General features: G+C 44.9%; 2 protein-coding genes and 1 pseudogene across 10 annotated transcripts in view; 2 read left to right on the top strand and 1 right to left on the bottom strand.

Annotated features, from left to right (window-relative positions):
• Positions 1-1,762: 1,762 nt before the first annotated feature.
• On the bottom strand, positions 1,763-3,371 carry HIGD2A (HIG1 hypoxia inducible domain family member 2A). The gene is made up of 2 exons (XM_079771147.1): positions 2,484-3,371; positions 1,763-2,167 (listed from the first exon to the last, which is right to left on the bottom strand). The coding sequence occupies exons 1-2, from the start codon at positions 2,635-2,637 to the stop codon at positions 1,992-1,994; spliced, it is 330 nt and encodes a 109-aa protein (XP_079627273.1). The 5' UTR covers positions 2,638-3,371; the 3' UTR covers positions 1,763-1,991.
• Positions 3,372-4,768: 1,397 nt separating this feature from the next.
• LOC307099143 (large ribosomal subunit protein eL19-like) lies at positions 4,769-6,078 on the top strand (annotated as a pseudogene). Its single transcript has one exon. The product of its transcript is annotated as a large ribosomal subunit protein eL19-like (transcript).
• Positions 6,079-10,325: 4,247 nt separating this feature from the next.
• Positions 10,326-26,586, top strand: part of TRRAP (transformation/transcription domain associated protein) — a 122,364-nt gene continuing 106,103 nt past the window's right edge. For 4 of the 8 annotated variants that reach the window (XM_079770448.1, XM_079770449.1, XM_079770446.1 and 1 more), the window contains exons 1-11: positions 10,349-10,517; positions 13,055-13,215; positions 13,634-13,683; positions 15,602-15,712; positions 17,365-17,469; positions 18,648-18,731; positions 20,055-20,111; positions 21,444-21,569; positions 24,329-24,406; positions 24,597-24,685; positions 25,764-25,860. In XM_079770448.1, the coding sequence (XP_079626574.1) occupies positions 13,116-13,215; positions 13,634-13,683; positions 15,602-15,712; positions 17,365-17,469; positions 18,648-18,731; positions 20,055-20,111; positions 21,444-21,569; positions 24,329-24,406; positions 24,597-24,685; positions 25,764-25,860 (897 nt within the window). In that variant the 5' untranslated portion in view covers positions 10,349-10,517; positions 13,055-13,115. Of the gene's footprint in view, positions 10,518-10,728; positions 10,876-13,054; positions 13,216-13,633; positions 13,684-15,601; positions 15,713-17,364; positions 17,470-18,647; positions 18,732-20,054; positions 20,112-21,443; positions 21,570-24,328; positions 24,407-24,596; positions 24,686-25,763; positions 25,861-26,586 lie in introns of those variants that run through there. The other 4 variants (XM_079770442.1, XM_079770447.1, XM_079770444.1 and 1 more) reach the window with 3 other exon arrangements.

A 26,586-nucleotide genomic window follows, 5' to 3' on the forward strand; every position in this document is an offset into this window, starting at 1 on the left:
GGAGGGAGGCCACACCAGAGGTTCCCAGTGGCGGCTAAGCCAGGCTGAGAGGCTGGTGAAGGTCGCCTCCGCCAAACCCCCTTCCTTGTGATTCATGGGGAGGGCCCACCGCTCTCCCTCCTTGAGCTGGGCCCCTCTGTGGATTTGGGATGAAAATCATTGACCACACCTTCTTCCTCTTCAGCAGAGGCTGAAAACTGGTTACATTCAAAATACTGGGACCTGCACAGTGTTCCAAATGATTTAATTGCCAGCTATATTAGTTTCCTAGAATTGTCACAACAGAGTCTGACTTAAGGTAACAGAGACTGTCTCTCTTCTGGAGGCCAGAAATCTGAATCAGTGTCAGCAGGGCCACGGTCCCTCCGACAGCACGAGGGAAGGATGTGTTTCAGCATTTCTTCCGGCTTCTGGCTGCCTCGGGTGTTCCTTGGCCTGTAGATGCACCAGTATAATCCTGAGTTCATCTTCACATGGCCCGTCCTGTGTCTCTGTCCATACTTCCCCTTTTTATAAGGACACCAGTCATATGGATTAGGGCCCACCTTAGCCTCATTTGAATTTGATTACCCCTGTAAAGATGCTATTTCCAAATAAGGTAACATGTGAGGTGCTGGGGTTAGGACTTCAATGTATCTTTATTTTTTTTGAAAAATTAGTTTATTTTTTGGTTAATCCTCAGCGAGGATATTGTTCCATTGATTTTTAGAGAGTGGGAGGGAGAGAAACAGAGGTACATCGAAGTGAGAGAAGCACATCAATTGGTGCTTACCACACACACCCCGGCAGGGATGAGCCTGCAACCAAGGTACATGCCCTTGACCCTCCAGTCCACAAGCTGATGTTCTATCCACTGAGCCAAACCGCTAGGGCTCCATGTATCTTTTTGGAGAGATACAATAATGCCTGCAGTTACAAAAACAAACCAACAAAAAGGGGCCATCCCCTTTAGGAGTGCCACCTTCCTCACCAATCCATGTCTGTTCCTTGAACCTTGAGGCCCAGGGACACCACAATGGACTGCTCTACATGCATCACCTCTGCCTTCCGCTGAGAGTCCATCGTGGGGCAAGCGGGTTAGCTGGCCCTGGTCCCTCGCCTCCGTTTAGAAATCAAGGCTGTGCTGGGGCTCAAGAAGTGGCTGTGTCTTCACTCTCCCGTATCCCCCTGGCAGCCTGCAGCTGGTGCTGAAGCTGATGGAGCACACGGAAGAAACCCGGTCGGAGTCCACACGTTAGAGCTGACCACAGCCAGGAGCACCGGCGTGAGGTGCACGCGAAAGCAGAAGTCAGGGCGCTGCCTCTCTTCTCTCTGCTCAGGGCCCAGAGCTCCCTTCCTCCGTAACTCGGGCACTGGGCACGCGCAGGCGGGGTCAGAGCAACGACCACAGGCTCCAGCCTGCTTCCTTCCCTCCACGCCAGGCTGCTCTCCGGGAGCCTCCTGCTCCGTTAGATGCTGCAGGCACCTCGCCAGGGGGTCTAGGTGAGCCGAGTCCCAGGTGCTCTCGGGGGTGGGAGTGGGCGAGGAGCAGGAGCAGCGGAGGGCCGAAGCCCCTGCCCCCGCGAGCACCATGACAAGCCTCATCCGAAGGCAGGTTTTTCTACTGAAAAGTTGGGAAATTGTTGGAAAGATTCCCCATCCCCCTCCTCCAAATATTACCACTCTCCGGAATCTCTCCTTTTCTAAGGGCCGCTGCAGTCTTTCGTTTTTGTTTTTTTCTCCTAAAATCTTGAGGGTGAGGTTGAGAATGAATTCATAAAACTACAAGTGAATTAAGAGTTTATTAAGTAGGAAGTGGAGAAAGTGCGGCAGAAATAGAAGGATGCGATACCCAAACCGAACCGAACCAGAGAGTCCAGACACAAGTATCAATTGGCCGCTTCCTCCCCACGGACACGGGGGCTGGTCGGGGGAGAAGAGGGAATGGGTTCGGTGGCAGGGCCGTTGGCTGCTCCTGCGGCTGGGAATGATCTCCGCGGAGCTTTCCGGGCTCAGGGTGTAGACTGTCTAGACTTCATCGCGGAGACCGCCAGACCCACCAGGATGGCTGCAACCGTGAAGCCCTGGGCGGCGATCCGGGTGCGCATCATGAGCTGGGAGCGCTGGCTCTGACCCCGGTGGAAGCAGTAGAGGCCGTAGGTAAGGGCGGCCGCCGTGCCCAGGCAGCCTGAGGAGGTACAAAGCAGGTGGGGGTAGCGGGCCCGGCCCCAGCGGCCCCTCCCCGCTTTGGACTTTCTTTCTCCGGAGCTGAGGTCTCAGAACCAGAGCGGGGAGAGGCTGGAGGGGTTGGTCCCAGCAGAGTCCCCAGAGTTACAGAGTCCGCCCCCTCGAATCCCGCCCGGCTCCTGCGCCAATCAGGTTCATCCCCGCCCGGCCTCTTCGCCACCTCTCCGGTCCCCCCCTGGCGTCCCCGGTCCTTCACTATTTCATTTCCCCCGAGAGCTCTGTCCTCTCCATCTATAGTTCCTACTGTACCCGCTTACCTATGGGTACCATTGGGTTCTCGCGAGTCTTGCGAAGGAACTTTTCCTTGAAGCTTTCCGGATTGCTATAGACACTGGGACTAAAACCCTCAATAACTGGGGGCTGCGATGGTTCAAAGGGTGCCTCTGGAGTCATGGGGCCAGGAGTCGCCATGTCTAAGGTAACCGCAGCTGGAGAAAATGGGGACACTAAACTCCGCCTCCCGATGAAGTCATGAAAGGGGGCGGAGAAAAGGACTTTCCTGAGCGTTGTACGCAGGCGTGTCCGTTCATTGCATTCTGGGAGTCGTAGTAATCAGCATGGTATCGCTCTCGGGGAGGACTACATTTCCCAGAAAGCCTGCGAAGCCCTGCGCGTGCCGGCTGGAAGGAGTCCGCTACACAAGTGCTGGAAGTGAAGGCGCGGAGTCTGAGTTGCGGGTACGGTGGTCAGCGGGATGCTCAAAGGCGAAGAGGAAGACCCGAAGGCAGAAGTTCGGTTACAATGTTAACCGGAGCGTCTTAACCGGGATGCTAGACGGATGGCAGCGCTACGGATTGGGTGGGGAGGCAGCCGGGTTTTAGGAAACGGGGCCTGCCCTTGACCGAGACTTTCTGCACCGAAGAACTGGAGCCTGGATTTATGGCAAGAAGGGGTATGTTACTACAGATGAAACCCCCAAGGAATCAAAACGTCTTCCTTCCTCCCTCCTCCCCTCCCTCCCTCTCTTCTTTCCCTCCCTCTCTTCTTCCCCTCCCTCTCTTCTTCGCCTCCATCCCTCTTCTTCGCTTCCTTCCTTTCTTACTCCCTCTCTGGGGAAGGAACTGCCTCCCAAAGGCTTCAATTTATGTTATTCTGGGGCTCTAGGAAAAGCAAGAAACTGCTTGTTTCAGAGTGGGTGGTTTGTTTGAATATATTGTATATATAATAAAAGGTATTTTACTTTTCTGATGGTTTTGTATTTTCCCCTCCCAAGCAGAGGGTGGGGGTGGGCACTGGGCATTTTCTTAGTCTTGATAGTTTGTCCTCAGCCAAACAAAAATCCTCTTATTCCTGTTTTATTTCTAGAAGTCACTGCTGTTGGAAAGAAGAGCTGTGTTCTTACATAGATCCTTTCACATAAAACCCACAGAGGTCTGTAGTTTTATCTTCATCTTACAGGCTTGAGAAGTGTTAATGGGGGGTTTGTAGTCAAGTCTTTCCAACAAGTAAGCCTAGGCTTTCTGAAGGCAGCTCATCCATTCCACACCATCAGGACTCTAGGCTGGAAACTAGGCTGTCCCAGAAAGCCCTCCCCTATTGAACTCTCCCTGCTTAGACTTCGGCCCTGCCTGGCCACTAAGCACTGCCAGCACGGCCTTCAGGATGTAGTCTGCAGCCGAGCTCCTGAGGGCCTTTGCTTTTGGCCTTGTAACTTTTATCCTTCATAGCATCCCAAATTCAGGCCTTTGACTAGGCTGTCCTCTTACCTTGTTTCTTTACCCAGTTCAGATGCCAGTTTTAGGAAGCTTTCCTTACCACTATTTCCTGCTCCCAGGCTGTGGCAGTGTCCTGTTGTCCCAATGCCCCAGACTTCCTGTTAACAATCCTATTACAGCCATAACTGCCTTTTAATCTGCTTGACATCCCCTACCAGACTGCATGAGTGCATGCAGGGACCTTGCCTAGAAATCCTGAGCCTGGCCCAAGGCAGGTGCTGGGGGAATACGTGTAGAATGACCGACTGCGTGGCCCTTTGGGCACACAGAGTTCTGAGATTTAAAAAAATAATAATTTTTAAAAATATATATATTGATTTTTAAAAAATATATTTTATTGATTTTTTACAAAGAGGAAGGGAGAAGAATAGAGTTAGAAACATCAATCAGCTGCCTCCTGCACACCCCCCACTGGGGATGTGCCTGCAACCAAGGTACATGCCCTTGACCGGAATCGAACCTGGGACCCTTGAGTCCACAGGCCGACGCTCTATCCACTGAGCCAAACCTGTTAGGGCTATATTGATTTTTAAAAATATATATATTTTATTTTATTTTTTTACAGAGAAGAAGGAAAGGGATAGAGAGTTAGAAACATCAATGAGAGAATCATCGATCAGCTGCCTCCTGCACACCTCCTATTGGGGATGTGCCTGAAACCAAGGTACATGCCCTTGACTGGAATCGAACCTGGGACCTCTCAGTCCGCAGGCCGACGCTCTATCCACTGAGCCAAACCAGCCAGGGCCAGGTGGGGAACTCTTGATGGAGAGGTAATGACCAGAGAGTGCTGAGGGTGGGGCACTCTAGGAGGTATAGGAGGAAACTTTAGTTAGGGTGGCAAGGGAAGCCCTCTCTGAGGAGGCGAGGCCTGCACTTAGTCCTAAATGATGAGAAACAATAAGCCATGAGCAACAGGTCTGGGGGAAGAGCATTCCTGGAAGAGGTGACAAGTGAAGAGGCCCTAAGGCAGGACCAAACCAGGCTTCCTCCTATGCCAAGGTTATTCCTGGGGCCCCAGGTCAGAGGGCACAGGCCTGGGTACTTCTGGATAAAGTACCCCAGAGTAGGCTGGGCAAAGCAGCCTTGCTCAGTGGCAGCAGAGCATCACTAGTTCAGGGGAAAGGCAGGCAGCTGAGACCTGTTCTGCCTCCACCTGCGGAGCATCTGAGGAGGGAACCCAGGCACAGAGTGGGAGAAAGGGGCCCAGCTGTGTGACTTCAACCCCAAGAGCAGCAAACAATGCAAAGACGTGTCCCGCCTGCCTTCTGTGTTCATGTCTCTGACACAGACACCGCTGTCCCTCTAGGTGCCTGCCACCAGCATGGCCACAGGGTGTGGGCAGGGTCAGGAGAGTGGAAAGTAGTTAGTTATCTACAAGTAAGTACCCGTAAGACTGTCAGCTGATTTCTCAACACCAACTTTGCAAGCCAAAATGGAGTGGCAAGAAGTATTCAAAGTGGCTTTTTGCTGCTGTGGCAACAGTCAGGAGTATGATCAGGCTTCAAAAGAGGCTTGTCTCCAGTGTCCTCTGCTGTGGCTAAAAGAAGGTCAGGTTGAACCCCAAGGAGACCAATGAAATAGCCAATGCCAACTCCCGTCAGTAGATTCAGAAGGTGATCAAAGATAGGCTGATTACCTGGAAGCCTGTGACTGTCCATTCCCGGGCTCGATGCCAGGAAAATACCTTGGCCTGCAGGAAGAGCAGGCATATGGGCATAAGTAAGCAAAAGGGTACTGCCAGTGTTTAAATGGCTGAGAAAGTAACCTGGTTGAAGAGGATGAGAATTCCTTGCCGGCTACTCAGAAGATACCGTGAATCTAAGAAGATTGACTGTTACATGTACCACAACCTGTACCTGAAAGTGAAGAGTAACATTCAAAGACAAGCGACTCTTATGGAATACATCCACAAGCTGAAGGCAGACAAAGCTTGCAAGAAGCTTTTGGCTGACAAGGCTGAGGCCCACAGATCTAAAACCAAGGAAACTTGCAAGTGCCGTGAAGAGCAGCTCCAGGCCAAGAAGGAGAAATCAAGCCTGTCCAAGGAGCCCTAGCCCGTTTGACTCAGTGGATAGAGCGTTGGCCTGTGGATTGAAGGGTCCTGTTTTCGATTCAGGTCAAGGGTAATGCTGAACGTTGGGTGCCATTTAACGCCGGTGGTCTTGATCCAGCATCTAGAAGGGTTCTGGAATCTGGAGAAGGGGCTGGGCGTAAATTAAAGAGTCCAGAGACGAAACATAATTTTGAAAGGCATATGGGGGGTGGGGGGTAGAGAAGCTTAGCCAAAGGAACTAAGTTCTCCTTGTCTCAGGACCCCTTGCTTTTTATTAACACAATTTGTCCTATGGCAAGGTGGAGATATACACATCAAATGGTAGGGTTTCGTCTACAGCAGTGATGGCGAACCTATGACACGCATGTCAGCACTGACACGCGTAGCCATTTCTGATGACACGCGGCTGCATGCCGAGGATGAAACATTTGCTGCTCCTGAGGATGAAACATTTGTGACTGGAGTCTTGTAGTTTTTTCCTCAAAGTGACACACTACCTGAGTTATGCTCAGTTTTTTGGCGAAGTTTGACACACCAAGCTCAAAAGGTTGCCCATCACTGTTTTCGGCGGCTGTGAAGCTTGCGTGATCCGGCCGGCCACGGACGTCGGATCCATTGTCCTCCCAGCGCTTCGACCCTCCTTCCCTGAATGCTCTCAATAAAACAGCTTGTTCCTAAAAAAAAAAAAAAAAAAGGTTGCCCATCACTGGTCTACAGAGTCCATTGTCAGAATGGGGAATTGCCTTTGGCTGTTCAGGTGTTTGGCCAACAGGAGGCAATAACATGTAGATTAAGATGCCCTGAGCTGTCTGGCAGCAAGCAAGCAATTTAATGCATCCTTTTCAGGTTTAAGGAAATGCCTTCTGCCATTCCCAACAGGCGATACCATATGTGACTCAGCCCTTGTTGACTCCCCAAGTTCCATCAACCTTACTATGAAACTCTTGCAATTATGACATGCTGGAATTGGCTTCTGGCACAAGGGCATGTACCTTGGTGTTTCTATCTCTCCCTCTCCCTCCACTCTCTCTAAAAATCAATGGAAAAAATACCCTCAGGTGAGGATTAAAAAAAAAAAATGTCAGAGCAGTCAGGAGCCAGTATTAGTGTGACTCCCTTGTCTTAAGGGGATGAGTCCTGAGGGCATGAGTCCTGAGGGCATGACTGCTTAAAAAAAAAAAAGACTGTCCAAGGAGAAAGGGAATAAGAAATAAAGGCTTCATCTCTTACCTGTACATAGTGGCCTTGGCAATTACATGGCTCAATCATTTAATAAAAGTTGCCTTTATCTACCTAACAAAATTTAAAAAAAATTCAACATGATGAAAAGCAAGGACCTATAACTAAGATCACTACCCAGCAATGAAGATCACTACCTTCATTTAGAATTGAAGGTGAGATAAAGAGCTTCCCAGATAAAAAAAAGTTAAAGGAGTTCACCTCCACCAAAACAGTTATTACATGAAATGTTGAATTGAAGGAGGCAAAAAAAAGATTTAAAAAATATGAACAATAAAATGGCAATACATTTCTATCAACAATTGAATCTAAAAATCAAAGAAGCAGAACAGAAACAACATACAGAGAACATTTAAAAAATATATTTTTTATTGATTTCAGAGAGGAAGGGAGATATATTTTTATTGACTTCAGAGAGAGATAGAAACATGGATGAGAGAGAATCATTGATTGGCTATCTCCCGCACTGCCCCCAGGCATGTGTCCTTGACCAGAATCGAACCTGGGACCCTTCAGTCTGCAGGCCGAAGCTCTATCCACTGAGCCAAACCAGCTAGGGCCAGAGAACATTTTGACCATTGCCAGATGGGAGGGATGTTAGGGGAATGAGTGAAAAATGTGAAGGGATTTAGAAGTACAAATTAGTAGTTACAGTATAGTCATGGGGAAGTGAAGTACAGCCTAGGGAATATAGTCTATAATCTAATTATGTTATTAGATGGGTATGAGATTTTCTGGGATGATCCCTTAATCCTCTCTAACAAAACGGCAATATGCAAATTAACCATCACTCCGCTACATGAACCACGCCCACCACCCAATCAGGGCGAGTATGCAAATTAACCCATCCAAGATGGCTACAGCCATAGAGAGCAAGGTTTCCCAGGTAACAGAGCAAGCCAAGCTTTCCATAGCCGTTGCAGGCCTAAGCCTCTACTCAAGCTACAAAGTTTCAATTATAGAAGGTAAACAAATTCAAACAAATGGCAGCAGAATGGAGCTTGAGAGAACAGGCCAGGGTTGCCGGCGGCAACAGGGGAAGCAAAGCTTTCCGCACACCCTGGCCGGGCTCACCTGCTTAAGGCTACAAAGTTTCAATTGTAGAAGGTGAATTAACTGCCACAGAAATGGCTGCTGCCCAGAGGGAGCAGCAGGCTTGGCTCCGCTCCAGGCTACAAAGTTTCAATTGTAGAAGGAAAATAAATTCCAGATACCAGGGCCTCCGCTTGCATTGTCAGGGGGCGTGGCCGGCCTGCAAACCACCACAGGCCCCTCGCTCAGGCCACCCCACGCCCCAAGGGAACCCCACCCTGATCCGGGACACCCTTCAGGGCAAACCAGCTGGCCCCCACCCGTGCACCAGGCCTCTATCCTAATAAAAGAGTAATATACAGATTGATCATCACTGCAACACACAATATAGCTGCCCCCATGTGGTCAAAGATCCTGCCCCCATGTGGACACAAGATGGCCACTACAAGATGGCCAGCAGGAGAGGGCAGTTGTGAGGCACCCGGCCTGCAAGGGAGGGCAGTTGTGAGGGACCAGGCCTGCAAGGGAGGGCAGTTGAGAGGGACCAGGCTTGCAAGGGAGGGCAGTTGGAGGTGATCAACCCTGCAGGAGAGGGCAGTTAGGGGTGACCAGGCTGGCAGAGGAGGGAAGTTGGGGGCAAACAGGCTGGCATGGGAGCAGTTAAGCATCAACCAGGCTGGCAGCAGAGTGGTTAGGGGGTGATCAGGCTGGCAGGCAGAAGCGGTTAGGGGCAATCAGGAAGGCAGGCAGGCAAGCAGTTGGAAGCCAGCAGTCCTGGATTGTGAGAGGGCAGTCGGACATCCCTCCAGGAGTCCCAGATTGGAGAGGGTACAGGCTGGGCTGAGGGACAACCCCCCGCCGTGCACGAATTTCGTGCACTGGGCTTCTAGTAGTTTTATAATGTCTAGTCCACTGGGGTGTACACCTAAGAAGAATATAATATTGTATGTCAACTGTAATTGAAAAGTAAAAAATGATTAAAAATAGTGACTATCCCAGGGATATAAAGTACAGCATAGGAAATATAGTCAATAATATTGTAATAGGTATGTATGATTTAGATGGGTACTGATTGGGGTATCGCTTCATAAGGTATATAAATGTCTATCACTATCTTATATACCTGAAACATAAATTGTCAGCTGTAATTGAAAAATAGATTTAAAAAAAAGTGACCATTGAGCCAGAGATCTAGGGTGGGGCCTAGGTAGGAAAGGTTGGTCGAGGCAGGGCTCCTGGTGTTGACAAAGTCCGCTCCTTCTCAGGTCAATTTTCCTGCTCCAGTGAGGTTCTTCCCTCATCGCTGGTCCAGCCTTCGTCATTTCTCTGGTCCATCCTCTTTCTGGTCACCCCTGGCGTTACATGTCCTCCCCTATTTAATTTCAAACCCCCGCCCCCCCCTACCCCACCCCATCGCTTTGCGCTGTTCTAGAGTACTCTTCCAGGGCCCAACCTCCAGCCCACGCCATCGCACCTGGGCGTCTGTACATTGTCGTCCCCCCCCCCCCCCCCCACATCATTGTTCTGGCCTAGACCAAGGCGTCCGCTGGAAGGGACAGAAAGCTGTCTGTCCTCTGAGTTCCAGCCTCGGGGTGATTGAGCAGCAAAACAAATGAGCGAGTCGCCACTTCCAGGCAGAACACCAGGACTTTCCTTTGCTTGCTTTCCGGGTATCGGTCAGTCTTCAGCCTCCCACTTCCCTAAGACCCTCCTTTCCCCACCCCGTCTGGGGCTCAGAAGGACCCTATGAAGGCAGCGGGAGAGAAAACCCCCCTTGCCTGCCACGTTCAGTTCCGGGGTGGCTGTTCCCCGACCACACCGCCGCCAACCCCCGGAAGCAGCGGCGAGCGTCTCCCGCACCCTCCCGGGCCTGGCTCCCGCGAGGGGACTGAGGCCGCAGGAGCCAAGTTGAGCAGCACGGAGACGGCCCGCGGCTCCATCCCTACCGGCGGCTCCGCCCACAGGGGCGAGGTTTAAAGGGCCGGGCGGGCCCACCTGCGCCGCACAGCCCCACCCGCGCCCGCGGCCCAGGCCACACCCACGCGGGGCGGTGCGCCTGGGCCAGTTCCTCCCGCGGCGGGCGAAGCGGTTTTAAGCGGGGGCGGGACTGCGCGCGTCCGAATTTCGTCTGTGGCCGTGGTTCCGAGCTGCAGAGCCTGAATTTCGTGTGTGGCCGTGGGTCCGAGCTGCAGGAGGCCGGCCGCGGAAATCGGGGTAAACGTGGGCGAGGAGCCGAACGGCCCCGGGAGGTGCGTGCGGCGGCTACGACGGGTGCGGCGCGATCCCGGCGTGGGGAGGGCTCTGCGGGAGGGAGGCCGGCCCAGCCCTCGCGGGAACCTCGCCACCACCTGGCTGAGCGGGGGAGCCGCGGGAGGCGGAGGGTCGTGGCGCGGCTGTTGGCCCTCGGCGCTTGCCGTAGCCCGGCCCGGGAGGCGGGCGCTCGGCGTCCGGGGACGGTGACAAAAGGAGGGAAGCGGAGGGGCGTTTGAGCCCGGGAAGCTAGAGCGTGGGACCTGGGCGCCGTTCCCCCGAGCGCCCCCGGCGAGCCTGCCCCCTCCCGTCCTCCACGCAGGCACCTGGCTCGCCTGCCGGGCTCGAGGAGCGGAGGTAGTGGGGAGGACAGCGCCCCCCCTGGCCCGGCGGCGCCGCCTCGGGGTCCGGCTGCGGGCGGTGGGAGGCGGGGCCGTTTGCCCGAGTGCGGGTGCGGGCCGGCTGGGTCTTCCCACCTGGGGCCGTTCGCGGGGCCTGAGGCCTGGCGCCGGGCCTCCGGGGGCTCTCCGAGCTGCTCTCCCACAGACGGGCGGGATGGGGCGTTTTTGCACCGTGCGGCCCCTCCCAGGCCGGAAAGCGGAGCCAGGCCTCTCTGGGGCCTGGGAAATGGAAGAGTTGGCGAATTCGATGAAAAAAATAAAAGGGGGGGGGGGGGGAATCCAAGGCTTTAAGAAATACGGGGACGACCAGAAATTTCTTAGGCAGGGAGAGGCCGTGACCCGGAGTCTTGGGTTCCCGGGGATGTGGCTGGGGGTGTGGGGCCTTGAGCATTTGGAGGAGGGAGTGTGACCTGAAAAAGGAAGCGGTGGTCTGGTCATCATCGAGTCTAGTAGGATTGACAGACCCCGTCCCTTTGGTCTCGTTGGGCCTTTTGCTGCCTCGAGGCAGAGGAGTGGGACTTCTGGGGGCTGTGCTAGCACGGAACAGCTGTGGGTGTCCTCTGCATCGGCAGTGCTGGGGTTCTGGGAGAGTGGCCAGAGGGGCTTTGTGGTGTCCAGGTGTCCCCGTCGCGTGGGGCAGAAGTGTGTGTCTGTCAGGACAAAACTCAGAGGCCTGCAGAAGAGTTATTGGTGTGTCTGTTGGAAGAAAAGTCAGGAAACTGCTCTTAAGGCAGAGTGAAATTCGATATATATAGGAGGATGAGTAAAAGCAATTTCCCAGGTTCTCTAGAGACTTTCGTGAGGACTTTTAAAATAGAGCCTTAAGTTTCCCTCTATTTTTCAGTGTGAAGTGGCACTTCTCAAAGTATTGACAACAGCCTCTTTCCGACTCACCGAGGTGTTTTTTTAGAGCATTTTTCCCCATTTATTAAATGAGCATTTAAAAAGATGTATTGATTTCAGAGAGGGGCAAGGAGAGGGAGAGAGAGAGTTAGGAACATCAATGATGAGAATCTTTGATCAGCTGCCTCCTGCATTCCCCCTACTGAAGATGGAGCCTGCAACCCCTGTATGTGCTGGAATTGAACCGTGACCTCCTGGTTCAAGGGTTGATGTTCAACCATTGAGCCACACTGGCCGGGCTAAATGAGCATTTTTTGAGTGCCTACTATGTGCCAGCTGCAAACAGCTTATAGCTTCCTGGACTCCTCACTGAAACACTGTCTGAACCACTGTCTCTGGGTGATGCTTGGGAATCTACTTTTGATACCTGGTGATTTAATGTACATTGAAGTTTGAGAACAGGTCACCTAGGGCAGAAGTGGCCAAACACAGTCAGCTGACCAAATCCAGCCTGCTGCTTGTTTTTATATAGCCCATGAACTAAGAATGGCTTTTACATTTTTTTAAATGGTTGGGGAAAAGTCAAAAGAAAAATAATGTTTCATGACACGTGAGAATTATATGAAATTAAAATTTCAGTGTCCAGAAGTAAAATTGTGTTGGATCATAGCTGCTCTTGTTCATTTATATGGTGTCTATGGCCGAGTAGCTTAAAATATTTACTATCTGGCTCTTTGTAGATAATATAAAACTTGCCGACCTCTGGTTTAGGGAAAGGAGGGAATATGGTAGAAAAAAACATCTGGCTAGAAAAGCCATGTTTAAAAATTAGTAGATAAAATGGGCTTTGGTAAAGTTTATTTTATATTTTAAAATTTTTTTCTAATCCTCACCAAGGACATTTTTTCATTGATTTTCAGTGAGAGTAGAAGGGACGGAGGGGGAGAGACAGGACAGAGGCAGAGGCGCAGAGAGAGAAATGTCGATGTGAGAGAGACATATCAATTGGTTGCCTCCCATACCCCAACCTTGGGCCAGGGATCGAGCCTGCAACTGAGGTATGTGCCCTTGACCGGAATTGGACCTGGGACCCTTCCATCCACAAGCTGAGGCTCTAGCCACTGAGCCAAACCGGATAGGGTGTAAATTTTATTTTTATAAAAACAGAGGTAATGGTGTATTCTGGATTAATGCAAAGCATTTAGATAAATTTAGGCATTTAAGTAGGATTTTCATAGAGATTGTGAACCTGTGCCCTTAATAAATTGGCTAACTTATGTTTCTTTTCATAGACTGGGTGGACTCATGGACCTGATACTTTTCTCTTGAGAAATAAATTAGATCAAAAGAAAAATGGCATTTGTTGCAACACAAGGGGCCACAGTGGTTGACCAAACCACTCTGATGAAAAAATATCTTCAGTTTGTGGCAGCTCTCACAGATGTAAATACCCGTGAGTTGATCCTTTTTGTCTTTAAGAAATGCATTAATTTGACTCATTCATCTCAGTTCAAAGAATGTGCTCTTGGAGATAAATAATAACATTAACTTTTATCCGAATTTCCGTTCTCTGCCTTGGGGAGAAGCAAAATGATGATCATTACTGGCTGGAGCCCTGAAGAGGCACGTGTGTGTGTGTGTGTGTGTGTGTGTGTGTGTGTGTGTGTATCTGTCCTTGTCTGTGCATGCACACGTATGTCTGGGAGTATGAATGTGTGTGACTGGTTGTAGGGAACTAGTTATGTGCCTTCTGTGGGACTATGACAGTCAAACTGATAAGATCTGATTGCTTCTCTTATTAAATCCAGTAATTTTGAGATCATCCTTAACATAATTTCAATTACCTGATATTTTTTTTGGTTATTTTACAGCTGATGAAACAAAGTTAAAAATGATGCAAGAAGTTAGCGAAAATTTTGAGGTATGATCTTTATATTTTAGGCTTTTCATTTTGAGCTAAATATTGTCCTGGGCTTTCCTATTGCTTTTCTGTCAACCTTTTTACTATAGTAACTAAAAAAACATTATCTCTGTTAATGTACTTTATTGTATTCTAAAAGTGAAATTTGCAAGTTTGTCCACAGTGTTGTCCAACTTCTTCATATAGTGATACTTGCCTTGGTTTTGGTTGTTTAATATTTTTCTTTTTCTTTTCTTTATTTTAGAGAGAGGAGGGAAGAGAGAGATAGAGAAACTGATTTGTTGTTCCATTTATTTATGCATTCATTGGTTGATTCTTGTATGTGCCCTGTCTGGCAATCAAACCCGCAACCTTGGCATATTGGGATAATGCTCTAACTAACTGAGCTACCCGGCCAGGGCACTTTTTTCTTTTTTTTTAAATTAAGTGTATTTTATTTACTCACACTAGGGCAGTGATGGCGAACCTATGACACGCGTGTCAGCAATGACACGCGTAGCCATTTCTGATGACACGCGGCCGCTGAGGATGAAACATTTGCGAAATAATGTTTTTTCCTCAAAGTGACACACTACCCGAGTTATGCTCAGTTTTTTGGCGAAGTTTGACACACCAAGCTCAAAAGGTTGCCCATCACTGCACTAGGGCATACTCATTCCATTGATTTTTAGAGAGAGTGGTGGAAGGGAGGGGGAGAGACGGAGAGAGAGAAACATTGATATGAGAGAGATACATCAATTGGTTTCCTCCTGTATGCAACCAGGGCTGGGGATTGAGCCTGCAACCGAGGTAGGTGCCCTTGGCTGGGAATTGAACCCAGGACTCTTCGGTCTGCAGGCCGACACTCTAACCACTGAGCAAAACGGGCTAGGGTGAGGGCACATTTTTTTCATTTTTAAATATAGTAGCTCTTTTACCCTTATCCTCAGGTTGCACTCAAACTTTCGCTGTGAATTTATGTTCAGGCAATAAATGATATATTACTGTGGAATGAGAATTGGATATCAGTTTTGGCTCCATTATAACTTCTGTGATCTTGATCAAGCAGTTTTTTTCCCGGGCTTTACAAACTACAATTATATTGTCCATTAGGTCCCTCAGGCTCTGTTTATTTTTCAATTTTTTTCAATTGTGTATTAGATTGGATAATTTCTAGTGATTTGCAGTCAAGTTCACTGACTATTTTTCTGTCATCTCCAATCTGCGGAGATGCTATTTTTAAATTTCAGTTTATATATATTTAGTTTTTGCATTTTAAAATTGCAGTTATTGTACTTTCAGTTATAGAATTTTCATATGGTTCTTTTTAAAAATGTATTTTTATTGATTTCAGAGAGGAATCGAGAGGGAGGGAGAGATACAAACATTAATGATGAGAGAGAATCATTGACTTGCCTCCTGCATGCCCCGTACTGGGGATTGAGCATGCAACCTGGGCATGTGCCCTTGACCAGAATCGAACCTGGGACCCTTCAGTCTGCAGGGCTGACGCTCTATCCACTGAGCCAAACAGGCTAGGGCTCCATGTGGTTCTTGATAGATGTCACTTCTCTGCATATTCCCTGCCTTTATTTACTTATTTTCAGATGATTTTAAATTATAATTATTATTTTTAAATATATTTTTATTGATTTCAGAGAGGAAGGGAGAGGGGGAGAGAGAAAAATCTATGATGAGAGAGAATCATTGATTAGCTGCCTCCTGCATGCCCTCTATTGGGGATTGAACCCACAATCCGGGCATGTGCCCTGATGGGGAATTGAACATGACATCCTGGTTTATAGGTTGAGGCTCAAACACTGAGCCACACCAGCCAGGCACAATGTTTTATAGTCTTTTGAGGTTATTATAATACTAGGTGAATTTGAAGTGAAAATACATATACAAATTAAATGAGGTTTTATTTTTGTATAATTAGAATGTAACGTCATCTCCTCAATATTCTACATTCCTGGAACATATCATCCCTCGGTTTCTTACATTTCTTCAAGATGGAGAAGTTCAGTTTCTTCAGGAGAAACCAGCCCAGGTAATTTGTTTAAAACTGTCAGTGAGAAAAAAGTGTCACATAGTAGTATTGCAAGCATTTATGAATTAAAACACCTAAAAAACCCCCATGGTTTCACTTAAAAATGAAAGTGGTTTTGTCACATAAGGATAACTCTGTCCAAGGCTTTTGCCTGCTTAGTTAAATGTCTTGGTTTTATTTTGTCAAGACCGTCTCTTTTATAGTTTAAACTAGAGGCCTGGTGCACGACATTTGTGCACTGTGGAGGAGAGGGGGGTTCCCTCAGCTCGGCCTGCGCCCTTTAGCAGTCTGGGAGCCCTCAGGGGATGTCCGACTGAGAGCTTAGGCCCGCTCCCCATTGTAGTTTGTTGTTAATAATTATGTATAACAGGATATTGTAAAAATTAAGTTACAAAATTTTTATTAAAATGTTTCTTATATACCATTATATTGGCTGGACCACAAAAATATTTGTTGTGGGACTCCGCAAGTTTGACGTGCTTGGTGTACACTATTGCAAATGAATTGGAATATATACAAAAGAAGTAATAGTAGTCTGTTGACCCTCTATACTCGTCGTCCAGCTCTATTTTTATTCATTTTAATTCTTGTAATTCATGGCCAATTTTATTTTACTTATAGCTCCATCCACTCTTTTACCTCCTCCTTTTAAAACAGTCCCATCACATATATGTGTGTGTATATATATATATATGTTTGACCTACCATTTATTTATTTATTTATTTATTTATAAAGAATAGTTTATGAATTTTATTTTATTTTATTTTATATTTTTAAATATTTTTATTGATTTCAGAGAGGAAAGGAGAGGGAGAGATAGAAACATCAATGATGAGAGAGAATCATTGATCAGCTACCTCCTGCACGTCCCCTACTGGGGATCTAGTCCGCAACCCAGGCATGTGCCCATGACTGGAATCGAACCTGGGACCTTTCAGTCCACAGGCCGACGCTCTATCCATGAGCCAAACCGGCTAGGGCTAGTTACTGATTTTAGAGAGAGAAAGGGAGAGGGAGAAACCTCAGTGTGAAAGCACAACATCAATCAGCTGCCTCCTGCATGCCCCCTGTTGGGTATTGAGCCCACAACTTGGGCAAGTGCCCTTGATTAGGAAGGGAACTGGCAATCTCCTGGTACATGGGACAATGTCCAAGGAACTGAGCCACACCGGCCAGGGCTGATCTACCTTTTAGTTGTCAGCTCCATAGTCAGAATTATGAGAGCTTAGTTCAGTTTATGATGAAATTAGTCATTGGGCCCAAGGTAATTGGGGAGAACATTGTAGAAGCTAAACTGAGATTATGGAGGGAGATCTCAAATGAAGTTCCATTTGTTTTGCCCTTTCATTTTAAATCCACTCTGCATTCACACACTAGTGCCCTTTCTGCTGAAAATAAGGTGTGAAAGAGGAAAGATGTGACTCACTTGATTTGCTACACAATTGTAGAAATATTGAAAGTAATGGTTTGCAGTACTTGCTTTGGATTACATTGAAATAATATATAGGAGTGTTTCTAAAAATGGGGTTGATCCTGTGGTGTGTTACCAGTGCTGGGTACGGACAGCCGTGTGACGCTTGTAGAAGGCAAAAGAATTACTTTGGAACTCTTGGGAGGATTTTATATTTACTTTTTTATTTTTCTTCACCAGCAATTGCGGAAACTAGTTCTTGAAATCATTCATAGGATACCAACCAATGAACATCTTCGTCCTCATACAAAAAATGTTTTGTCTGTGATGTTTCGCTTTTTAGAGGTAACCTTTGGGAATTCTTGTTATTTTGCAATATTAAAAACTTTAAATGATTTTCTTAATGTAAAATCTAGTGTTATACAACTGTTTCCCCTTCACTAAAGTTCCTAATGTCCATTTTCCCACCAAATTATCATGCAAGATTATTAATTAAAGTTTCATTTTGTTTTCTTATTTTTGAGTCACTGATAAATTGACGCTACATAGTAGAAATCTTTCAAAATGAGTTGGTGGTTGTTGACAGACTCAGAGTACTGGGTTATTTGGCTTCGTGCTTTCTAGTTTTGTGTGTGTCAAACACAGTAGGTGCTCATAAAGAGTTTCTCAAATACTTGGGGCTAATTCATCTGGTACCTGTTAAGTTAACCTCTAAAATGGTTTCCTTACTGTACTTAGTCTTCACAGAGAGGAAGGGAAAGGGATAGAGAGTTAGAAACATCGATGAGAGAGAAACATCGATCAGCTGCCTCCTGCACACCTCCCACTGGGGATGTGCCCGCAACCAATGTACATGCCCTTGACCGGAATCGAACCTGGGACCCTTGAGTTCGCAGGCCGACGCTCTATCCACTGAGCCAAACCGGTTAGGGCTGTACTTAGTCTTGATGTGTTTAGAATTCTATTGTGTTTCTGGGCCCCTTGGAAAGATGAGCTTTGGAGGGGGGAGAGAGTTGGATTCAGATCTTGGCTCTGTCATTTATTAGCTATATCATGTTAGTCATGTTGCTTATCTTTTCTGAGCCTTAGCTTCCTCTAGGTATAGTGTGGATGACACCTCACACTTAGAGAGTATGTGCGAAGTGTTAAGCACAGGTTCAATATTTGGTGGGCGCTCAGTAATTGTTCATTCTTTTGGCATTACTTTCAAGCAATGAAAAGTGTCGGTGGGGCCATTAGTGACCTTAGTTCATGGTGTGACTTGCCACAAATGTCAGTTAACTTATCTGTCAGCGTTATTGACCAGAACTCACTGGTGTGCTGCCCTTCAGATGGTCTACCAAAGACCATGAAGTCTTCCTGTTTGGGTAGCTGTGTCTTATGATTTAATGAATTTTCAATAAATCAAATCTAAGTTGGTTGATGCAGTGTGTGTATAAAGAAAAATGCTTAGAAAATAGTCTTTAATCTTTAGATTAAAGTAAGTCCTCAGAATTGTAACTCTTTAAATGCTTTTTTTAAAGACGGAAAATGAAGAAAACGTTCTTATTTGTCTAAGAATAATTATTGAGCTACACAAACAATTCAGGCCGCCCATCACACAAGAAGTAAGTATTTCTCCTGAGAGCATTTCTGTAGTGTGCTGACAGTTCTTTATGCTGTGTAAAATTTTATTCTCCTGTAGTATTGACGGAACACATGGTGCTTAAAGTGTAGAAAATATATAGCCTGTTTGGGGAAAATTCTTTGGTTTAGCAGTTACCTTTTCTATTTTGAATGTGTGTATGAGTATTTAACTGAATTTGTTCAGTCGTGTGGATATGTGTTAACTAACCAGATTGGCAGAGCTGTTTGGGTGCTTCTGGTATTCAGAAATGTCTTATGTGCCAGAAGGCTCTGGTCATTTTATGTTATTCAAGGGTTAAGATGTGTTCTGAAGTCAGCTGGGTTTGAATATCATCAGCTCTGCAATTCAGTAGCTATGTGAAACTAGGTAAACTTGTAGCCATTTGGAGCCTTTTCTGTAAAATGGGGACAATCACAGTATATCCTCAAAGATTGCTTGAAGAATTAAATATAAAAGTTAAAGTTCTTTACACAGTGATTAGCACCTACAGAGTAAGTATTAGATACTCTGTGTTAGCAGTAATTAATACAGTGTCTTCTCCAATGATAAGCTTAGTAAATGCTTGTTACAGATTATTTGGAAATTAGAAGCAAAATAATGAAATAGAATTCCTCCTATCTTAAAAACAATATTGATTGCCTTTCACTTTTCCCACCTTCTATATATGTAATGTTTTCTACATGATTGCAATAATACTGTATACAACATTTTATATTCTGATTGTTTCCCTTCACATTATAAATAAGCATTTTCCCACTCAAATTCTTTATAAAGTTACTTTTTAATGGATGTATAATATTCTTACATATGGGTACCCTCATTTTTGGATATTTAAAGTATTTAAAAAATTTTTATTTTATGACTATGATTGAATATCTGTTTCTAGTTCAAATTACTATATAAACTAGGGTTATTGACAGAATTACTAGGTCAAATGTGTTAATGTTTTAATGCTCTTGATAAATATAGTATTAAACTGATTTCCAGAAAGGTTTCAGTAGTTTATGAGAGTCTTCCTCTCGTGGCAGTCTGTCCAGCATGGTGTAGTATTACTTTTTGGAAGTCAAAAAGTGGCATTTATTTTAATTTTTATTTCTTTGCTCCTTCTGAATTAGAAAGCTTGTTTTCTGTTTGTCAATCTTTTGTATTTCTTTTTTGTTCACATTCATTGCCTGTTTGTGTTTTGAGTCTGACATTTTTCTTACCTATTTTATGAGTTCTTATATATTAGGACTATTAACATTTTTCTTATTTATTGTAAGCGTTTTCTGTTTATAAATATCTTATACCTTTTTTTTTTTAGATTCATCATTTTTTGGATTTTGTGAAACAGATTTATAAGGAGCTTCCAAAAGTAGTGGTATGGTTTTAACATTATTTGAATTATTACTTATATTTATTTATTACTTTCTTATTCCAAAGGTATTTTGGAGCGCTTGTGTAGGAGGATGCTAATTTTAGAGTGGGGAATGTTTATCGATAGTCAGAATCTAGGTTGATAAATCAGTCATTTAAAAAAAAATAGTTCTTTTGGTTTCATTGTTTAAATTAAATACTTTAATATATTCTTATTGTAGAAATTTTGCAAAAAAAGACAAGATAAATTCATAATGTTTTGACTTGTAAGCAACCATTGACATTGATGTTTTGTGCTCTTTAAAGATGGTTGTGCTCACAATTATAAAGCCTTTTTGGGGAGGTGGTGTATGCTTTCAGCATTTTTCTGCATCATTAAAATTCTTTCTGTTGAAAGAACTCTTCCCAAGCAATGCCAACAATGTAAAAGTGTGTGGACTAGAACAGGAATGTCTCCTCTCCATTTTATTTTCACTTACTAGAAGGAATCACTGTTAACAGTTTGGAACATCCAAGATCTTTTTCTGGCAGTCGTAATTTTTAGTGGCCCCATAATTTTCTATCATATGCGTGTACTTCAACCATCTCTCTGTTGCTGGTTTTTTCATTTTTCAATTCTTCACTATCACAAATAATGCTTTGGTAAAAATTTATTGCACATAATTCTGTTTTTACTTTAAAGAATTTTGTTAAGCTTAAAAAATATATTTTTAAATGAACATATGGTAAAATTAACTTTTAGGTATTTTAAGGATTTTAATCTGCTAATAATGTGTCAAACAAAATTAATTACATTTTGAGTTATCAAATTGTGTCACCTACCATTTCAGTCAGAGTTTTTCATACGAAGCTGTTTTGTTTAATATGAGGTCCAAACTCCACTGAGAACTAAGGGATGACAGTGAGGTCCTGGCCTTTAAACATGTCTTCTGTTCTTGGCTTCTGGTCCCATCTTTGATCTCTGTTTAGGAGACTATTTGAAAAGTTAATTCAAGAGGGACTAGCTCCTACTTTCTTATCACTGGAGAGATGGCGTCCATTCTCCTTGCCTCACTGAGGTTTAATGTAATCTGGCATGCATTTCATCTTTTCTCAGCCAGGAAGGAGCAGAATATACTTAGGACAAGTTTTTATTTTCTGTTGTGGAAGATGGAGAAATGTTGTCCTGTCATGTTGTCCTTTTGGTGTTGAATAGAGTGGATCTCAAGTGCTATGGTATTGAGAAAGATACATGTGGGACATTGGGTTTCTTCCACCACATGTGTCAGGGCTATTTTGTGAAGGAATGTTGTGTATGACTTTTTTAGGAAAAACCATTTCTCTTGTTCTTATGTAGAACCGCTACTTTGAGAACCCTCAGGTGATCCCTGAGAACACAGTCCCTCCCCCAGAAATGGTTGGTATGATTACAGCAATTGCTGTGAAGGTCAATCCTGAGCGTGAGGACAGTGAGACGAGAACAGTAAGTTTTTCCAATTGTTTTACTTTTGTTCTTAACTATGCCTCTCTACTTGGTAGATGACTACATAAGTGACTTTTTAAAACACTTAAGTTTTTTGTTTTCTTTCTTAAACACTTGGAGGCATTTAAGATGAACAGATGTGTGTGCATGAGAGAGCATCACTGATTCTGCTGTGCAGCCTCTGAGTGGTGAAAATGAACTCTTGCTTTCATGCAAAGGTATAAACAGAATTGTAGTGGAAGTCCAGACTCACCTGTTGGAAAGAGCAGCTGACCAGTCTCTGTTCCATCCTTAGTATTGATATTAATGAGTCCCTTTAAACTACATATAAATTGTAGTTTAGTCCCTGGGAGCCTGGTCTCTGGGGACAGAAGCACTGGGATTATTCTGACTGTAGGAAAGTTCATGAACCTTTGTTTTGGCCTTAATTTTCCCTCTCATCTGAAAAACCTGTCTGTGGAATTTTATGAAGGTAGTGCTAGTAATTGTCTGCAGGTAATTTATTTGTTATATCTGCCACATAGGTAATGTGTATTGAGCATTTGTTGACAATATTTTTATGATTGAATTAAGAATATCATCTGTATTTGCTTTACTGCAATGGTTTTGCAGAATGTTTTATTAATCCTCACCTGAGCATATTTTTTTCCATTGATCTTTAGAGATATTGGAAGGGAGAGGGAGAGACATAGAGAGAGAAATCCATATGAGAGAAACACATGGATTGGTTGCCTCCGCACACGCCCTGACCAGGGCCAAGGATTAAGCCTGCAACTGAGCTACATACCCTTGACCAGAATCAAAATCGGAATCAAACTGAGGATCGTTCAGTCTGTGGGCTGACGCTGTAACTATTGAGCAAAACTGACTAGGGCTGCAGAATGTTTTAATTTGTGCTAGGATAAACAAGAAACTGCATTTTGAATAAAAATAAAGCTCTCATTCCTTTCCTCTTCTTGAATTACAAATTTGTTTTCTGTTTATGAATCTTTGTTTTGCTTGTCTGTTCCTATTCATTGCCCATTTGTATGACTGTGACATTTTCCTTACCTGTTTTATGAATTCTTTTATATTAGGACTATTAAATTTTTAAGTTTATTGCAAGCATTTTCTCTTCTAAGTATTTTGAATAAAACTGGGTAAATACGCACTTTCTGCTATTGCTTTTTTTAAGTAAAATACTAGATACTAATTTAAAATTTTTCCCAGATGGCCCTGGCAGGGTCTCTTGGTTGGAGCGTCATCCTGTACACCAAAAAGGTTGCAGGTTCTTTCCCTGGTTGGGGCACATGTGGGAGGCAGCCAATCGATGTTTCTTTCTCTCCCTCTCTCCCTTCTCTTTCTAAAAATCAATAAAAACATATCTTCTGAGGATTTAAAATATATCTTACCTAATAAAAGAGTAATATGCAAATTAACCACCACTCTGCTACACCCACCAGCCACACCCACCAGCCACGCCCACCAGCCAGTCAGAGCGAGTATGCAAATAAACCCAACCAAGATGGCTACAGCCACAGAGAGCAGGAGGGAGGCTTGGGTTTCCCAGGCAATGAAGGAAACCAAGCTTTCCGCCTGCCCTTGCCTGCCTAAGCCTCCACTCAAGGCTACAAAGTTTCAATTATAGAAGGTAAACAAATTCAAACAGAAATGGTGGCAGCCATGGAGCTGGAAAGAGCGGGAGGCTAGGGTTGCCCCTGGCAATGGAGGAAGCAGAGCTTTCCACACACCCTGGCCAGCCCAGGCCTCCACTCCAGGCTACAAAGTTTCAATTATAGAAGACACATAAATCCCCAACAGAAATGGCTGCTGCCATGGAGCGAGCAGGAGGCTTGGCTCCGCTCCAGGCTACAAAGTTTCAATTGTAGAAGGTAAATAAATTCCAGATACCAGGGCCTCCGCTTGGGTCGCCAGCAGGCGTGGCTGGCCTGCAAACCACCACAAGCCCCTTGCCCGGGCTGTCCCACGCCCCAAGGGAACCCCACCCTGATTCGGGACACCCTTCAGTGTAAACCAGCTGGCCCCCACCCGTGCACCAGGCCTCTATGCTATCTAATAAAAGAGTAATATGCAGATTGACCATCACTCCAACACACAATATGGCTGCCCCCATGTGGACACAAGATGGCCACCACAAGATGGCCAGCACGGGAGGGAGTTGGGAGGGACCAGGCCTGCAAGGGAGGGCAGTTCGAGGCAATCAACCCTGCAGGGGAGGGCAGTTAGGGGTGACCAGGCTGGCAGAGGAGGGAAGTTGGGGGCAAACAGGCCGGCAGGGGAGCAGTTAGACATCAATCAGGCTGGCATGGGAGTGGTTAGGGGGTGATCAGGCTGGCAGGCAGAAGCGGTTAGGGGCAATCAGGAAGGCAGGCAGGCAAGCAGTTGGGAGCCAGCAGTCCTGGATTGGAGAGGGGGAGAGGGTGCAGGCTGGGCTGAGGGATACCCCCCCCCCGCCCCCCGTGCACTATATATATATAAATAAATTTTTCTCAGGTGATTTGAATTTCTAAGTTTTGACAAATTTTCCCAAAGTTATTTACTACAGGTGATTACATTGGAAAATATAAAAACCTGTATTAAATCATAGTTCTATGTACTTTATTTTAAAAATAGTTTGACTCCCCACAGATATTGACAAAGGTGTGTCATTATTTTCTCCTTCTTTTATTTCAGTGGGCAATGCTCGGTAGTGGGGTACTGACTGGGGCTGTTTTAAGTGCCACTGGGATAACCACAGTCCTGCTTTTTTTCTCTTTCAGCATTCCATCATTCCAAGAGGATCTCTTTCTCTGAAAGTGTTGGCAGAATTGCCCATTATTGTTGTTTTAATGTATCAGGTATGTATATTGTTACTAGTTTCTTGGGTTTTTGGCTTCTTGTTTTATGATAAAGTTTACATCTAATAATCTGTGGCAAATAGATGTGTATGATACACACATGCTAACACCTGTAGTTTCTTTGGTATGCTAAATTATTTTGCTATGTAGGAAGTGTAAAAGCATGAAAATCTGATGTGTTTGCTTTTAGCTCTACAAACTGAATATCCACAATGTTGTTGCTGAATTTGTGCCCCTGATCATGAATACCATTGCAATTCAGGTATCTGCACAAGCCAGGTGAGATTTCTTCGGACAGTGACAAAGCTGACTGTCACAGGGCTTTAATTCCAAGTAAAAATACACTTGCTGTAATTATTTGTAAGACATAAAATTTTTAAGTAATAAAATTTTGGACAAATTGTATTTATTTTTTACTTTTTGAACTTGTATTTCAATGATGATAGTAATAGTTATTTTACTCCTTATTTAGAAAGATGAGCTAAAGGTATTAATCCTTGGTTTTTGGTGTTTCATAAATTTAGAACTATTATTAGGAATTACTATACTCTAGATTTCTATCTGTGGGATCTCTAAACCTTTCTCCCCTTAAACCTTTCTTTGTTCTTGCTGTTCCTTTCAGCATGAGTGCCAGAATGTTCTTTACCCTCTTAATTCCCCCACCCATCACTCTAGGTCAGTGATGGCGAACCTATGACACGCGTGTCAGCACTGACACGCGTAGCCATTTCTGATGACACGCGGCCGCATGCCGAGGATGAAACATTTGCTGCTCCTGAGGATGAAACATTTGTGAAATAATGTTTTTTCCTCAAAGCGACACACTACCCGAGTTATGCTCAGTTTTTTGGCGAAGTTTGACACACCAAGCTCAAAAGGTTGCCCATCACTGCTCTAGGTGAACCATATTCATTCTCTCAGTGAAAACTTTTTCTTAAACTTTAAATATTTCCTCTTAAGACCTTTAACACTCACTTTCTTTGGCCTATTTGGCTCTGAGTCATTTGAGGGCAGGATCTGAGGGCGAATGCGTGTTCACATCCTCTGTGGCCCTAGCATCGGCTCTTATTGAGCAAATAGATAGCCTAACACTGTCTATTGGATGAGTGAGTGGCTTTATGGGATACACGTTGTAACTGCGATGGAATGGCTTAGAGAACTGCTTGCTTTATGCCTCTAAACTCTATATTATTTGGAAATGCATAACAGTAAAGAGTATAACTGTTGCTGCTGTGTTCTGGTCTGTGCAGAAATCAGACTTTGGGGGCTCAGGAATTATTACAGACTTTTAATTAATATTAATGTCACCTAAAGAGTTAAGAGCTAATATTGTAAATTTTATTTATTTCTCATCCAGGCAACATAAGCTTTACAACAAGGAGTTGTATGCTGATTTCATTGCTGCTCAGATTAAAACATTGTCATTTTTAGCTTATATCATCAGAATTTACCAGGTAAGTTGATTTACTTTAAAAAGTATTTTTACTGATTTCAGAGAGGAAGGGAGAGGGAGAGCGAGACAGAAGCATCAGTGATGTGAAAGAATCATTGATCAGCTGACTCCTGCAGGTCCCCACTGGGGATCGAGCCTTGCACCCTTGGGCATGTGCCCTGACCAGGAATTGAACCATGACCTCCTGGTGCATAGGTCGATGCTCAGCCACTGAGCCACGCCAGCCGGGCATGACTTTTTTTTAGTTAGGTTTCCTGAGCTATAATTTACATACAATAAAGTTCACCTTTTATAGGTAAACAGTTCTATTAATTGACAAATGCATATAGTTGGTAACCACCAACACATCAAAATATAGAATGTTCCCATCACCCCCTCAAAATTTTCTTTGTACATTTGTAGTCCACTTTCTCCTCCCACTTTCAGGCTTATCAAGCACTGAAAATGGGGCTTTTGGTTTTAAAAATTTTAGTTACGCACCCCTTGATATTTCAGTCAGCTTGAGTCACTATGGTGAGTTGCCTTGCTAAAACACCTCAAAAAGAGATTGTGATTAGAACTTATTCTGAGTTGATTAAACATGTTTTTGGTGTCATTCAGAACTTACATTAATGGGATGACATAGTAAAGAGTATGTTTACTTTTTAAATTTCAATATTTCTCCCTCTTCCTTAATATAGTATATATTCACTCTTGAAAGTTGGGAAGATACAGAAAAGTACAAAAA

Source organism: Cnephaeus nilssonii (assembly GCF_951640355.1).
Source record: "Cnephaeus nilssonii genome assembly, chromosome: 5".
Taxonomy (NCBI): domain Eukaryota; kingdom Metazoa; phylum Chordata; class Mammalia; order Chiroptera; family Vespertilionidae; genus Cnephaeus; species Cnephaeus nilssonii.

What these genes read in the sequence shown, in the direction of transcription:
- HIGD2A (XM_079771147.1), bottom strand. Translation starts at nt 2,637, where the DNA reads ATGGCGACTCCTGGCCCCATGACTCCAGAGGCACCCTTTGAACCATCG. An exon ending in GAACCCAATGGTACCCATAG is followed by an intron (nt 2,168 to 2,483) that starts GTAAGCGGGTAC and finishes GTACCTCCTCAG; the next exon opens with GCTGCCTGGGCACGGCGGCC.